General features: G+C 44.3%; 1 protein-coding gene across 3 annotated transcripts in view; it reads right to left on the bottom strand.

Annotated features, from left to right (window-relative positions):
• Nucleotides 1–17,136, bottom strand: part of PPP2R3B (protein phosphatase 2 regulatory subunit B''beta) — a 46,498-nt gene that overhangs the window by 23,339 nt on the left and 6,023 nt on the right. Inside the window, exon 1 of one of the 3 annotated variants that reach the window (XM_069970816.1) lies at nucleotides 3,375–3,553. The exons of the other annotated variants lie outside the window; for them this stretch is intronic. Coding sequence (XP_069826917.1) covers nucleotides 3,375–3,521 — 147 coding nt within the window. The 5' untranslated portion in view covers nucleotides 3,522–3,553. Of the gene's footprint in view, nucleotides 1–3,374; nucleotides 3,554–17,136 lie in introns of those variants that run through there. 3 annotated transcript variants of the gene reach the window in all.

Here is a 17,136-nt window from a genome sequence, read left to right as displayed (position 1 = left end):
AGAGGCAAAAGAATTCTAGAACAACTTTATGGCTCACTCATGTACAATACATAAGTTTGGTGACCAAGACTATAATATCTAGAGCAGTTGTTCCAACCAGGGTGCCGCAGCACAGTGGGGGGCCATGATGGCACCAGAGCACACTAGGCTTTGAGCGTCTTTTCCTTTGGGATTCACACATTAGTACTGCCACTGTGCGAGTTGCAGAGGAAGACACAAGGCAACAAGTATGTTTTTATCTTGGTAATTGAGTTCTTAAAAAGGGTTAGGCTACCCTTAGGGGATCCTACTTACAGGGGACAAATGACCTACAGAGGTTCTACCTAGTCAAATGGGGCCTACTTACAGAGGGGAAAACCATCTACTAGAGTTAACAACCTACAGGGAGAAACTACCTACTGAGGGTATCAGCTTAAGGTAAAATACATGCTGGGGGCACCTACTTAATGAAGAAAACTACCTACTGGAGCAACCCATTTAACTAATGAAAGGGACCTCACTTCCCCAACCCATATACTTATTTTACTGTGCATAACACCAAAAAGAGTGGAATTACTACTGTTTGGGAACCTATAGGTGTGTGTGTGGGGGTGGGGAGTTGCTGGAAAAGCACAGAGCTGAAGAGGTTTGTCTGGAAGATTCTGCAAAGAGCAATTGTGGCTGGAAGAAAGTCACGGTGGACTGGGCCAGAGAGAACAAATGGGAAAGTGAACTACTCCAATCAAAGACTACGTCACCTGCAAGTCAACAAACATGAATGCACTATAAACTGCATGGCTAACAGATATATAGGTAATGTGCATTGCATTTTTAAAAAAATAAGTTTTAGAACTTCTGGTAGGGCTACCCCAAGTTGGGAAAGGTTGAGAACCGCTGACCTAGGAGTATTAACAGCATTGAGGTTTAATACACCAATAGCTTAAGATTGCTGCTTTGGAGGTAGTTGGTTAAACCTTGTTTGGCTAGGGGATACTAGGCTTAAGGGCCTTTTACCTGTCGATATTGTATGCTGAACAGGCCCATTATTATTGCCCCGTGTAAAATCCATTGATTAATTAGCAAATGTTTTGTAGATGAAAAGACACATGCCAGTGATAAGTGTATGCTTCACCCACAAAATGGGACGTGTAGTGGCTTCTTTAACGTGCACCAATTGACTCAAATTAGTACTGGTATCAGGGAGTGGTCTGTGTATATACAAGGAGCCTTAAAAAAGCTGAGAAATACTGCATCATTCCATACATATCAAGTACTTACCACAGTAAATTATATATGCATGTATTTGTACCCTTAGAGTTATAAGTAGATATTGTCTCTATATTGGGTGTCTGGCAGTCCCAGAATAACAAGTACACAACCAGAGGCTATACCACTCTCTGAGCTGAGACTGACAGTGCACATGCATGGTTATTACAGTGTTAATGCGGAGTATGTAGCTACGTTTATAGAGTACTGTATACTGTGAATGGCATTCTGAGAACAGCTGTGACAAGGTTTTGCAGGTTTTTTTTTTGCCATACGACTGTGGGCCGCCTATTCACTGAATACCGGCTTCCATTAACACGGCCTGCACTCTGCAAGGCATGGTTTTTAGCTCCAATAGAATTGCTCTTATTTACCACGTAGAAGATTGCACTTTTATATGAAACAGCCATAGGCTGGATGGATTGCAACTTCTGCAGATTTGTGCATCGCATGCATAAAATGGCAAGTGGCATGTTGTCTTTACTAGAGTCTTGTGCAGAATCTATATGGAATTCTTTTTTATAGTGTTAAGCACCACAGAGCATTGTTGAATGTTGAACAAGAAAACATTGCTGCTGCTTCTAGGTGTGTGACGTATTGGAGCTCTATTTAAAGAGACGGTACAAATTTTAGTATACTCTTTATGAAAGTATTAGACCAGTGCTTACCTAAAACATGGTCAGTCACATCAATTCTGAGTTTTCTTCTATGGGAATCTAATCACAATATCTTATGGTGCGTTTACACAAATTTATCAGTCAAAGCCAGGAATGGATTTGAAGAGAGGAGAGATCCCAGTAGGGGATCCCAGTCTTTCCTTTATGACCTGTTCCTGGCTTTGGCTTCAAAAGATTTGTCAGATACATACCTCTGTGTAAACACACCATAAGCCATGAAATAAAGCAGTGGAAAAACAGCAGTATGAGAAGGAAAGACAAATCAAATGTATGTACTTGTGTTCAAACATGCCCACCGGGGTGTAATAAACATATAGGGTACAACCACATGCAGTGTATCTGCTGTGGATCTTCAAAGAATACAGAAATCTTATTTACAAGCTGTGGAAAAAAAAAAAAAGATCTTCACAAAATCATGTATAAAGAAGCAAGGAGTGAATTTATGTTACAAACATGCTGCAGATTTCTCCAAACAGGGAAGTTATAAATCTGCACAGCAGAGATTTGGCTGCCTAAACACAGATCACAGTCGGCTACTCCAGATTTCTTTTATTCACTTTTAATTTAAATGTTTTGTCCATGGAAAATCTGCAAACAATCTTCACAATTTAATGCACAGAAAAAATTGCAGATTTCACGCTGCAGAAAATTTTGTATGCATTCATGTTGGGAATGCACAGGCTGCAGATAAGGGTGCACATTGCATGTTGTATCACACCACACTGACAGCTGTTCTCTGGACAGTGCAGTTATCATTCCTCTGTCTTCAGTATAAAGATACTCCTAGCCAATTAAGGCAATGGAACTTCATCCAAAAGTACACAACATACATTCTTGCATATTAATAAAATATCCTGGCTGGAAGGATTATTAATAATACAAAGACAAAAAGTTAGATCCTCACTCAACACTAACTAAAAGTTTCAGCATAATCCCAAAATGCTGGTATTGTATGTGCGCATAAGCTAGCTATATCGATAGACAAATAGAAGACATCCTCCTCATGTGCCACCCCCCCCCTTGAAGTCCACAGTGAAATATTAAATCCCTTTATATAAAACATTTTGTCAGTCTTTTTTCCCCCGCCATCTAAAAAGCAGCAAATTATATATATATATATATATATATATATATATATATATATATATATATTTATTTCTCAATTAGTTCACAAATGACAGTAAAAGTTATTTGCCCAAAACTATTGTAACCATAAAGCAGCGGCACAACTGTAAGGTTTACCAGCAGTTCTTACTATATAAACATGCCATACACATTCTGTTTGTGCTACAGATACTTCAGAGTCTTAGAAAAAAAAAAAAAAAAGAAAAGAAAAAAACATCTTTGCCGGGACAGGGCAGAAAAAAAAAAAAAAAGTCTACAATTGTATCAAGCATTTCCCCAAAACCCATAGTGCAGTATATGCCTTCAAGCAAAAACTCCACAACTAACCTGAATCTGCTGAAAAGCCTTCAGCCGCTTCTTAAATCTTGAAGGCAAAACAAAGTCACATCCACGAGCCAATAATGCCAGCTCCTTCCTAAGATCTGGGTCTTGCCTCAAAGAGATCTCCTTTATCCTCATGCTTCCAGATTTCATATAAGATACTTTAAATCAGAAAAAGCTTCCCCAAAAAAAAAAAAACCCACAAAAATATTCCCTTTTTTTCTTCCCAAACTGTAGAAAGGATGACCAGTGCAGGAGCAGTGCAAATACACTCTCTAGGTCCATACATTGGCAGAGACTAGCAGATAGCAGGGGAAAGCTACTGCTTGTACAGTCACCATGGGGAGGGGGCTGCCCTTTACAAAAGGCATTCCAGACACTTTGCTCTCCAACAGGTTCTTTTGATAGAGTAGAGCAGTTCACAGAGTCACAAACGGGGGCAGGGAATAGGACGAGTCATACAAAAATGAGGTGCACTGTGTGCCTATCTCTTCAGTTTGTCAGACATCAGCAGCAGTCCTCTGTATAGAGTGCCCTGGACTGTCCACAGGCATTCACCAGTGCTTTTACATTCCAGCTCCCTTCAATGCGGCCTCTATCACATCAGCAAATATGTAGCAACTGATAAACCAGAGAGGACAGTGCAGCCATTCAATCAGCAGAATCCAGCTCCGCACAGCACACTGCTTCTCATTGATTTCCCTGTGACCTTGTTTAGGTAGAAAAACATTAACCGGCCTAACAGCAATCAATGGGTCTGCATGGGAAGTCAGCACCTACTACACACACCAAGCAACATAAGCACTATTCCCTTCCTCATATGGAAATTACCTACCAACTAGTATACAAACCATGAATTATTTTTCAATAGGGATTAACCCCAATCATAGACCAGTCACTCATTACACTGAAAACACACAGAACCCAAGTGCACAGGAAACTGGTGGACATTATACAGGATTTGTAAATTACTTTTACACAGAAACGTCAAGCCTTCCGCTACATATCAGCAGCAGGAAGTGGTGTATTCTTTATGGTTTCACATTGTGCTCCCTATTGCCACCTCTGACCTGTCCAGAGCAGTAGCAAATCCCAATCTGGACAGTTACGGTCACAGACAGTGGTAGCAGAGAGCAATGTGTCAGACGGGAAAGAATACAACACTTCCTGTAGGACGTACAGCAGCTGGTAAGTACCGGAAAGGGTTGAGATTTATTTATTTTTGTAACAGAAAGTCATACAGATTCGTAACAAAGCAAAAAAATGCTTTGTCCACCCTTATGTAAGAGTGAAGCTCTGACACCGACCGGCACAGTACCCAGATTTGGAAAAACTAGCAAAAAAGGTAAGTTACTTAACCATAATACAGATGCATTTCTGTGAACACAAGTTCCAGCTCAACGGTGGGTCTGAAAGCGGTTAGTTTAGGTCATCAAACACGCTAGTTAGTTTCGTGTGAAAGTCATCTAAAGGCCCCATTGCACTGAGCAATTACCTTTTAAAAACGTGCTATAACGAACAAAAATCTGCAATTATCTGCTGTAACACCCCTCAACCAAACGAAAAGTTGTTAATCATTTTCTTTGAACATGTCAAAAATCATTGTTGGTAGATCACTGATCATTCGCTTATCTTCTTGTAAAATAAGTCATTTACAGTTAAAACGCGTGTATGGGTTGTCCTGAGAAACGATTAGCGACCATATAACTACGCAAAAATGTACATTCATAACAGCAATCGGTGAATGTAATAACCTCAGAATCAATAGTTATAGCAAATCTTCACACTATAATCGCTCCCTGTAATAAGGACTTTACAGTGATATTCACAGAATGTGATAATTTTTTTTTTTTGCCAAAAACTGCGGCTGCAAGAAGACTTGTGGTAAAAATCAGATGATATTTCTTTAGTATGTATGAATGTTAAAGGGGTTGTCCGGCGATAAAAAATTATTCACAGAATAACACACATTACAAAGTTATACAACTTTGTAATGTATGTTATGTCTGTGAATGGCCCCCTTCCCCGTGTCCCACCACCCCCACCCGTGTACCCGGAAGTGTGGTGCGCTATACATTACCTGTCACGTGCCGACCACGGTCTCCGATCCTCAGCAGTGACGTCTTCTTCGGGAGGCCAGCGGATCTTCCCGAGTGCCGGCCGCCCTCTGCAGCGTCATCCGAAGCTCAGCCGCGATTGGCTGAGCATAACTGTGCTCAGCCAATCGCAGCTGAGCAGCTGATGACGCGGCCACGTCATCAGCTGCTCAGCCGCGATTGGCTGAGCACAGTTATGCTCAGCCAATCGCGGCTGAGCTTCGGATGACGCTGCAGAGGGCGGCCGGCACTCGGGAAGATCCGCTGGCCTCCCGAAGAAGACGTCACTGCTGAGGATCGGAGACCGTGGACGACACGAGATGCGGTGAGTATAATGCACCACACTTCCGGGTCTAGCGTGGGTGGGGGGAAACACGGGGAAGGGGAACATTCACAGACATAACATACATTACAAAGTTGTATAACTTTGTAATGTGTGTTATTCTGTGAATAATTTTTTATCGCCGGACAACCCCTTTAAGAACATTTAACAAGTAAAATAAGATAGAGGACATTTCTTCCCACTTCTACGTAATATCCCTATACCTAAGTCTAGCAGTTTATTACACATAAGTCCTCACTCTGAATGTTACAACTCCCCCCCCCCCCCCCCCCCACACACACACACCCACCCACCGTGACCACCACAGTGCTGGTCTTCCCACATACCTGGTCAGTATTAACTCCACTAATACAGGACATCACAGCCTTTATTTCCTCATTTCCAGCGAACAACCCATATTTGCCCAGTCCAACATGCAAAGCGCGGACAAAGTATAAAAGGAAAGCAATAAGCCCATTGACAGTTCTCTATACCTCACCCTACACTGCTCTCCGAGCAGCAATTTCTGTTTAACCATAAACTATTCTGATAACACTTCATTTTTTTTACTGCAGGCCAGGATACGGACAAGGTAAGATCAGTGTAAACTCCTAACACATACCAAGCCAGAACGGACGAGAGTACTTTGTGCTTGAATAAAGCCTGCAGCATACAGTACATCCAATGGCTGCAAACATCAGCCAGGTACTATCCTTCTCTAGTGGCTTGGGAAACTGGAAAAAGCTTAGATAAAGGGTCACTGCTGACAAAAAAAAAAAAAAAAACAACACAACTATGTTAGAGTAAAACTTCAAAATTTTCTAAAGATGTAGGCCATTTTAAAGCATGGCTGCTCCCTCAGAGACTCCTCCTCTTGGAGACTGTCAGCTGCCAGCACTGAGAAGCATCCTGTGAGGTTGGACGACCTCTGACCCAGCCCTAGCCCTCTCCCACCGGGACCTCCCCCAGAGACAGTGACAGCTCCTTCCTCCCCCTCCTGTAAGTATAAGGTGTGTGTGCTTACAGAGAAGCAGAAGTGTGGGGTTTTATTTGTACAAGTGCTGTGACAAAGGACTACAACGCCCAACGTGGTCTGTCTGTCTGCTGTCTGAGCCTCCCCCCTCCACCCAAAGAAACAGACAGACCACACTGGGAATTGTAGTCACACACTGTCTGTAAAGAAAGCAGCCATGTGACATGTGCAGTAGCAGGCTGTATAATTTTTATATTATATATTACACACACACACACACACACACACATATATACACAGTATGTGCAGTAACAGGCTGGATATATATACAGTATGTATTAGTCAGGTCTGGTGTGGCAGTGTTAACCAATCACAGTAAGGTGGTATTGGTCAGGTCTGGTGTGGCGGTGTTATTTAGTCACAGTATGGCAGTACTGGTGTGGCGGTGTTATTCAGTCACAGTATGGCAGTATTGGTCAGGTCTGGTATGGCGGTGTTGTTCAGGTCTGGTGTGACGATGTTATCCAGTCACAGTATGGCAGTATTGGTCAGGTCTGGTATGGCGGTGTTGTTAACGTGAGGTATGTTGGTGTTATCCAGTCAGTCACAGTATGGTGGTATTGGTCAGGTCTGGTATGCAGATATTTAATGTGCAACCTTGTTTATATTTTAAGCAGTTAAAAACCACATAGAAAAAAAAAGTCAGACAATGCATGCGCAGAAACCATGCGTCCATTTCCTCCCCAGCAGCGAGGAGGGGGGCCCCATTGGAAAGTTTGCTATGGGGCCCAGCCATTTCTAGTTACGCCCCGAATCCAAGACCTGTCCTGAGCTCCGTTCGGAAGCTGATGCAGTTATTGTCCTAAAAAACTGCTTTTAAACTTACAGCCCCGTGCCCAACGACCAGGGCTTAGATTGTGCCAGCCTAATGCATACACAATCTCTCTGTCCCTCCTCACCACTCTCCTCATCATTAGGAATGCTCCAGGCAGATTGCCTACTATTCATCAGCTGTGTAAGCCTGGCACATGGGCTGCATCATTAAGGCACCTGTTCCAGTGGCATTCCTAATGATGAAGAGGGTGGGGAGGAGGAACAGAGTGTGTAAGCCTAATGCATACACAATGTAGGCCACGGCCGTTTGGCACAGGGTTGCCAGTTTAAAAGCTGTCTTTTAGGACAATAACTGCATCACACTGCCGAACGGACCCCAGGACATATCTTGGATTAAAAGCAGCTATGCGGACGTACAAGTGGTTCCAGAGTTGCCTTAAAGAGGACCTGTCACCCCCCCCATGCCGGGGTGACAGGCTCCCAACCTCCCCATAAGATACCCCTATACTTACCTCATCGCGCCGGGTCCCGCTTCCTGAGCCAGACGGGTGACTGCGCTCACAGGAGAGTCCGATGCTCATAGAGAATGAATGGAGAGTCCGATGCTCCGTCATTCTCTATGGGCATCGGACTCTCCTGTGAGCGCGATGAGGTAAGTATAGGGGGATCTAACGGGAGGTCAGGAGCCTGTCACCCCGGCACGGGGGGTGACAGGTTTCCTTTAAGCTGAAAAGATTGCCATAAGTGTACAGCAACCACAAAGAGGCATCAGGAAGATCTAAGTGCCTTACACCCAAGGCTGTGGAGTCGGTAAGCCACAGCTCAGACTCCTGAATTTTATCAGGAACCGACTCAGACTCCTTCATAAATGGCCAGACACCAGAGAAGTTATTTATCACAATGGTGTAAAGTAGATCTGGCTCAGAAGCTTCAGTGTAATGTCCTACATCAGGGGTGTCAAACTCAAATACACGGTGGGCCAAAATTAAAAAAATGGACAAAGTCGCAGGCCAACCTTGATAATTATGTAAGCTCAAATGCCTTGCACTGTCAGAGCAGCGTGTGTTGTTCCTGGCACTGTCAGTTGTGTGCGTCTCCAAGCCCTGTGCACTATGATAAATGACATGATAAATTGCTATGACATGATTGAACCCCAACCCATAGCCAATCCCCAAAAAATTGCCTCACATATTATCTAGCCCTTCCAATAGTGCTCAAATAGTAGCCAGCTCCCCAAGTTTCCCCATGTAGTAGACAGCCCTCCCCAATAGTCTCATATAGTAGCCAGCCCTCTCCAGTAGTCTCATAGTAGCCAGCTCTCCCCCATAGTCTCTTATATAGTAGCTAGCCTTCCCCATAGTATGTTATATAGTAGCCAGCCCTCCCCAGTAGTCTCATATAGTAGCCAGCCCTCCCCAACATAAATCCGATGCGGATATGTTGTTTGTGAAGCTAACCTAAAGCAGATTCTCCCGTGTGTATGTGCAGTGGATGCAGCTAGTCTTCAGCCACCATGTCCTCAACTCAGAACATGACTAGATAAAGCAGGTCTTTTTCTGCTGACAATCTTCTATGTTCCAAACTAAATATGCACCATACACAAAAAAAGACTGCTAACAAATGCTAGATCCCTGCGACAGAGGGCTCAGCCATAGGTCCAGATTTATCAGCTGTCAGCATTTCTCTGTGGGGCTGTGACATTACAGGATTGGGAGCCTGGCGGGGGACCATTAGTCATGACGTTGCACTGTGTGAGAACAGGAACTGGTAAATAGGGCTTCTATTTTATGATCCCACTACGACCTGTCCCCCCTGGATTTTTCACTGTTGCCCAGAATACCCCTTTAATTTCTACCTCTCTCTAGCACACCCATTCTGCTGCAGCTATAGTGCAGACACACACAGCCTGCAGCAGCCACAATACGCACACACACAGCCTGCTGCAGCCATAGCAAACTGAAGAAAAACAATATTCTTAGAGCTGTAAACTCTGTCCTCAAGGTGGTTTCTCTCAAATTCTTACAGCTCCTCCTCCTCTATATTACACAGGATATCTTCATATTACACTACTGCTCATATACAGTCATCCAGGAAGAGAACAGCACAGATCTCCCCCCACACAATGGACTCTTCCAGCTCAGAACTGCCAAATAGTGACCGACAACTTTTCCCCGACCACACTTCTCTAATAGGGCCAGTGCTTTATGAAACTAAACGTATGCGAGTGGTTTTCTGGTTTTTATAAATAAAGGGCTTTGATAGATAGAACATAAAATATTATATCAGGATTGTTTATAAAATTCAATTATAAAATTTTTTAAGATTTTTTTTTCAAGCTAGAGCCGGTACTTTTACACAACTTCACGGCCCATCTAACACCAACTATATTACCTGAGAAATTTTAGGGGGGGGGGGGGGGGGGAAATGCATCAAACAAGATTCAATGTGTCCAATGAACAAACCCACTATGAAAGCTGCCACTCCTGTCTTTATGTTTATATGAAGCAAACATGATGCCTTTGCTGGGACAATGGCAGTCTTGTCCCTTCAGTTTGTGTGCAGTGTTTTTTTTTTTTTTAAGCCAAGACAGACTCAGTCAAGCTTCTGGTTATTTTTAGTGGAGACATGCAAGTTATTTATCACTCGCCATGTGATAAACCGCATCATACATTCCCAGCACATCTAAAATCCATGAATGACCATAGGAAAAGAAAGAACCAAGAGAAACAATTAGCTGTGTTATATAATCTAATACCATTTCTAGGAGCCTTGGAATCTGCTTAGTGGCCAAGTACGAGTAACAGATGCAAATTCTTGTAGGTATAACGTTTTCCCTTTGTTACCCAAACATGTAGCACAATAGATGAATGGTTAAGGGAGCTGCCGCTTACATACTCACAGTGGGGTGACAATTCTGCTGCGAGTATGCAACCCTACTGAAACTGACAGGAGGGGAATCGCAGCGGATTGCACATGTGAACCCCCACGTATTATACAGGAGAGCTAACACCTTGACTGGGGAGAGCCTATGCGTTGTCATGGCAACTTGGGGCCTGTACTAGGCCTCTGTTGGATGTCATAACTGATCTATTACTACTCTACAGCAATTAAGTATCAATATAATGGATCAATGTAATACTGTACTATTAGGGTTCATTTACACAGAAAGATCTGTCAGATAATCTGCCAAAGATTTAAAGCCAAAGCCAGAAACAGACTATAAACAGAGATCAGGTCTAAGGATGGTCCGATCATCAGATTCCCGCTGTCTGCCCACTCCGTGCAGCGGGTGGATACAGCGGGAGGACCGCCTGGAAAACTGGGATACAGCCATAGGCTGTATCAAAGTTTTCCAGGCGGTCCTCCCGCTGTATCCACCCTCTCCACGGAGCAGGCAGACAGCGGGAATCATTGCCGAGAGTTCGGGTTTGTACAAACCCGAACCTCGGCAGGTTCGGACCATCCCTAATCAGGTCATAAAGGAAAGCCTGAGATAACTTCTTTTCAAATCCATTCCTAGCATTGGCTTCAACATCTTTTCCCTATATTTCTTGTAGGGGCCATTTATATATTTAAATAAGTTAATCATATCTCCCCTTAAACATCTCTTCGACTAAACAAATTTTTAATTCTTTTAATCTTCATAACTAAGATGCTCCATTCCCCTTATTAGTTTAGTTGCCCGTCTTTGTACCCTCTCCAGCTCTAGAACATCCTTTTTATGAATCGGGTTCCAAAACTGGACAGCATACTCCAGATGAGGCCGAACCAAAGCTTTATAAAGCGGTAATATTATATCCCTGTCCCGTGAGTCCATGCCTGTTTTAATGCATGACAATATCCTGCTGGCCTTAGAAGCAGCTGACTGACATTGTGTGCTGTTCTGTAGTCTATTATCTACAAGTACACCCAGATCCTTCTCCATCAGTGACTCTCCCAGAGTAACTCCCCCCAGGACATATGATGCATGCGGGTTATTAGTACCCAGGTAGAGCTGGGCGATATGGCCAAAAAATAAAATCTCGATTTTTTTAAAATTTTGGACGATTCTCGATTTAAATCTCGATTTTTTTTTTCCTTTTTGCTAAATAAACAGAATAGTTTTGTCCTTGCAGCATCAGATACTATTTTAATGACATTTGAGACAACTGTATTGCTTCTCACTGTAACAGTGCTCCCCTGTAGTAGACAAGCCCCCTGTGTGCCATTCTGGGCCCCCATATAGTATAGGAGATCTTCTTTGTGTGTTTAGTAGTGGAGGTATAGTGGATAAGGGGTGTAGTAGTAGTAGTACAGGTAAAGATGAGGGGTGTAGTAGTACAGGTACAGATGAGGGCTGTAGTAGTAGTACAGGTAAAGATGAGGGGTGTAGTAGTAGTACAGGTATAGATGAGGGGTGTAGTAGTAGTACAGGTATAGATGAGGGGTGTAGTAGTAGTACAGGTATAGATGAGGGGTGTAGTAGTAGTACAGGTATAGATGAGGGGTGTAGTAGTAGTACAGGTATAGATGAGGGGTGTAGTAGTAGTACAGGTATAGATGAGGGGTGTAGTAGTAGTACAGGTATAGATGAGGGGTGTAGTAGTAGTACAGGTATAGATGAGGGGTGTAGTAGTAGTACAGTTATAGATGAGGGGTGTAGTAGTAGTACAGTTATAGATGAGGGGTGTAGTAGTAGTACAGGTATAGATGAGGGGTGTGGTAGTACAGGTATAGATGGGCAGCTAGGGGGGATGGAGGGCGACTGGGGGTGACGGAGGGCGACTGGGGGTGATGGAGGGCGACTGGGGGTGATGGAGGGCGACTGGGGGTGACGGAGGGCGACTGGGGGTGACGGAGGGCGACTGGGGGTGACGGAGGGCGACTGGGGGTGACGGAGTGGGGGTGACGGAGGGCGACTGGGGGTGATGGAGGGCGACTGGGGGTGATGGAGGGCGACTGGGGGTGATGGAGGGCGACTGGGGGTGATGGAGGGCGACTGGGGGTGATGGAGGGCGACTGGGGGTGATGGAGGGCGACTGGGGGTGATGGAGGGCGACTGGGGGTGATGGAGGGCGACTGGGGGTGATGGAGGGCGACTGGGGGTGATGGAGGGGGACTGGGGGTGACTGAAGGGGGACTGGGGGTGATGGAGGGTGACTGGGGGTGATGGAGGGGGACTGGGGGTGATGGAGGGGGACTGGGGGTGACTGAAGGGGGACTGGGGGTGATGGAGGGTGACTGAAGGGGGACTGGGGGTGATGGAGGGTGACTGAAGGGGGACTGGGGGTGACTGAAGGGGGACTGGGGGTGATGGAGGGCGACTGGGGGTGATGGAGGGGGGGGCTGGGGCAGCTGGGAATGATTGGAAAAAGGAGTACACATAGCCCTCCTCCCCTCACCCCGGCCACACATGCAGGTCCCGGTCTCTGCAGGAGGCTGCAGGGACTGTAGTGGTGATAGCGTCGCTGCCATTACTGGAGCTGTACAGCAGGATCTTCACCCCTGATCCCGCTGTACAGCTCCAGTAATGACAGCGACGCTATCACCACTACAGTCCCTGCAGCCTCCTGCAGAGACCGGGACCTGCATGTGTGGCCGGTAGGGGAACGGAACGCTATGTGTACAGCTGGGGAAGGTCGGTCGCGGCTCTGGGGGACTGCCGACTGACCTGCACTTCCCGCCCGCCCGGCACCTCCACGCAGCGCCGCCCCCTCACTTCCCGCCGGCCGTAACCTGCACCTCATGCCCGGCCGGCACCTCCACGCAGTGCTGCCCGCCCTCCATCTCCCGCCCGGCACCTGCGCCTCCCGTCCGCCCGCCCGACTGACTCTCCGCGCTTCTCTGCCCTTCGCTGCCCGCAATGATTTTTTGTGAAAATCGAATTTACGATTTTCACAAAAAATCAAATCGATTCTAACCTTCTAGGCGAATTAATCGAATTAATTCGATTAATCGCCCAGCCCTATACCCAGGTGCATAACTTTACATTTATCCACATTGAACCTCACTTGCCAACAATGAAAAATTCAGGTTGGACAGGGGTGGATCATAATAAAGTCCTATTTGCCCATTACCCCATTGTGGAGCATTATGCCTCATGGTCCCCCGCCAAGCTTCCAATCAAGTGATGTCATGGCCCCACTTAGAATTGTTTACTCAGCCAATAACCAAGTGAGGTGTGGCACAGCTGCACTAACTGGCTAAGTGGTAAGTACTGTGGGGCTATGATGATTCAGGAGTGCAAAAGCAGACAAATCTGGGCCTATGTCTGGCCTCTATATCACAGGTATCTGGTATCATTTTTTCTCTGTGTATGGTGAATATTTATGGTGCGTTTACACGTAACGATTATTGTACAAATTTGCACGCTAACGATCGAATTCGAACGATAATCGTACGTGTAAACGCAGCGAACGATCATACGACGAACGATACATCGCGCATTTTGATCTTTCAACATGTTATCAAATTGTCGTTCCTCGCTCGCAAAAAATTCGCAAATCGTTCCGTGTGAACAGTCGTTCGACGATTTAACCAATGTGAACGATCGCACAACGAATTTTCCGTACGATATATCGTACCGTCTAAACGCTGCTCATTATGAAAAAAAAAACGTCACTCTGACAGTTAATCGTGCGATCGGGCCAATTATCGTTACGTGTAAACGCAGCATTAGATAGAAACATAGAACATTGTCAGCAGAAGTGAGAAGGGAAAAAAAAAAAAAAAAAAAAAACAACACCTGGTCCATCTAGTCTAGTTTTTAGTTGTTCAGGACAAGGTGGCTGGAGACTAAACTGCATCCACTGTACACACAGAGGGGAATTTTCTTTATATCTTTGCCTTATTCACTCAGAAGTTGCCCAGGATCATGTAGGACATTACAAAGACACTGCTGAGCTAGTTCTACTTTACACTAGTTTGATAAATAACTCCCCAGGTGTCTGATTGGCCATTTATGAAGGAGCTGGAATCAGATTTGGTCCCTAGCAAAATTCAGGAGTCAGAGTTGGAGCTGCAACTTTCAGACTACATAGCCCTGCTGCTACGTGTCCCTAAATTTAGAAGCACAATGGAGAACATAGTGGCATAGTACCGGCAGCAGCACAGGAGCCAGGGAGGTATAGGTTTGTTTTTGTCACTCACCCCCTCCATGGTCTTTCATCTTAACCACTTAAAGACAGTCTTGCATATATGCAACTTTTGATAGAGAATTTATATAATTTTGCACTTGTGGTCTTTTGTGCTTACACCATTTACCGTGCAACAGGAATGCAACAACTTAAATAGTTCAGGTGAATCTTCACATTGCAATACCAAGTATATTTATCCATTTATAAAATGGGAAAAGGGAGATAATTTAAACTTTTATTATGTCATGCAATATTAATGATATATTTTTTTATATATATAAAAATATATAATTAAAAAAAATTGCATGCCATAATAAAAGCAACCATCATCACAACTGTGCACATACATATCCTGGTAAAGAGTCCTATCGACTGACGAGCGAAACAAGCCCCTGATGAATAATCACACACAAAACGTGTAGGTCTGCAACAACAGGTCTGAATGGACTTCAAAAACTCAACTTAAAAGGGAAGTTTTTTTGTATGCAGTAAAGGGAATAAAGTATGCACGGCAAAAATAGGAGTATGCACAACATTATCAGCACTTCGTAAGAGACTGTTGCAATAATATAAAAAGATTATGTGCAATAAGGAAAAAAGGATAAAAGTGCAATAACTTCATGAATGCAATAAAGACAAGATGCTAATAAGTGACTACTGGAAAAAATATACGTACAGTAAGTAAGAGATCAGTTCTGGATTACAATGGGCTGCTGGAGCCCATTGCAATCCATCACCGAGCCGGGATCAACGTCATTGTGATGCTGAGGCACAGCCAGGTAAGATGAAGGGACCACCCTCCAAGAGACACCAGGGATGGCTTCTTACAGCCATCCGAATATAGCTGTCTAATTAGCTGGGCATGGCGATCGGCCATGCTGGCTAATACCCGTGGTCTCCGGCTGCTATTAGAGAGGGCCCGTACCATGAGCCCTTTCTGCTTCCCTTAATGGCAGAATGTCAAATATACTCGTCATGCGCGGTTAACCGTGGGTGTGGGAGACATAAAAAAAATCCCTGTCCCTGTGCCCTGTCCCGCTCCCCCTTTGGGAATCTCCATCTCTTCCCCTGCTACATCACTGTGAAAAGTAAACAAACTGGCAGCATTTTACAGCCCAGTTCCAAAGAAGTGAAAAAGCTGAGCCCAGGAGTAGTGCTGTTTCTTTAAGAAAGCAGCCATGTTTTCTAAGCCTGGATAATCCCTTTGAGGGATTCCCCACAGAGACTTCAAGCAGATTCCGCCGTCTTCCCAAAAGAGTTGGCATGTCCCTAACACCAGGCACTAAAACCCCAACACATTTGAGCTACAATGTACACACCATCTACGCCTGATAAAGGGGTTTATCTCTGTACAACATATGTCCCTTTATCAGAAGTAAAGTCGGAAAAACAATTGGAGCTGCAACATACAACGTAATGGAAATATACATGTCCTAGAATGAACTTTACCACCATAGTTTTGTCTTGATAATGACAGACAGGATTTATTACATCTAATTTTAGTTTATATTAAATTATACACATCCTCCTGTGGTGTTGATACTGTTATTAATGTGGAATGCCATCACAGAACCTGGCTTCACATGTTCTATGCAGTGGGTGGATATTTCAGAAAATATCAATGCTGCTATATTTAGTTTCTGGTGCCTGCATTACACCAGCTGTCAAACACATAGGCCTCTGAATGACGCGAACTGAAATTTTAGCTAATCCCCTCAAGAATGCAAACGTATCCTGAAAATTTCACTGGTGTTCTTAAAATAGACTATGCAGGGGAGTAGCCTCAACAATAGTTCTAGAAGGACACAGCACTAATATATGCAGCTTTAGAATTGGGTTACACATGGATTACCAGTCGCCCTGGGACCAGTTTGCTGACTGCGACCCCATTCACTTGTATGAGAGAAGGAGGTGTACAACACAGTGACCTCTGGTCATGCAAATGGGAATAGCCATGCAGCCCCATCACAGGGCACTAGCCGGCCTTAATAAAATACTTTTAAGGGTGGATTATTCGATGGCGTAAAATAGCTCTCATGTGTATGACCATGTCTCCCAACACTCCTACAACAAGCACAATAAGATCGGAGTATGTGCAAAAGTGTCATCCTTATCACAGTCAGGAATGCAGTGAAAGGTGACACCAGTGTATAGATAAAACAGTCTCTACCACCATTTACAATAGTTAATGTTCACAGCTTAGCCACCCTAATGGAATGACTTCTGCACAGGTTACAGATTTTGCTCAGAAACCTTTCCCAAACAAGTAAATAAGCTCTGCTCTGATAAGCTCCAGAGTATTGTTCCTATGTTTACAGAGCTTGCTGTAAAGCATATAATAAATGCTGTTTAACCCTATTCAGGACCGGACAAATTTTCATATTTGCATTTTTAGTTTTTTAAATACTCACATTCAAAGAGCAATAAC

This window comes from Dendropsophus ebraccatus, chromosome 5, assembly GCF_027789765.1.
Source record: "Dendropsophus ebraccatus isolate aDenEbr1 chromosome 5, aDenEbr1.pat, whole genome shotgun sequence".
Classification (NCBI taxonomy): domain Eukaryota; kingdom Metazoa; phylum Chordata; class Amphibia; order Anura; family Hylidae; genus Dendropsophus; species Dendropsophus ebraccatus.
The sequence above is the reverse complement of the archived record's forward strand: the minus strand, read 5'-3'. Positions and strand labels throughout refer to the sequence as shown.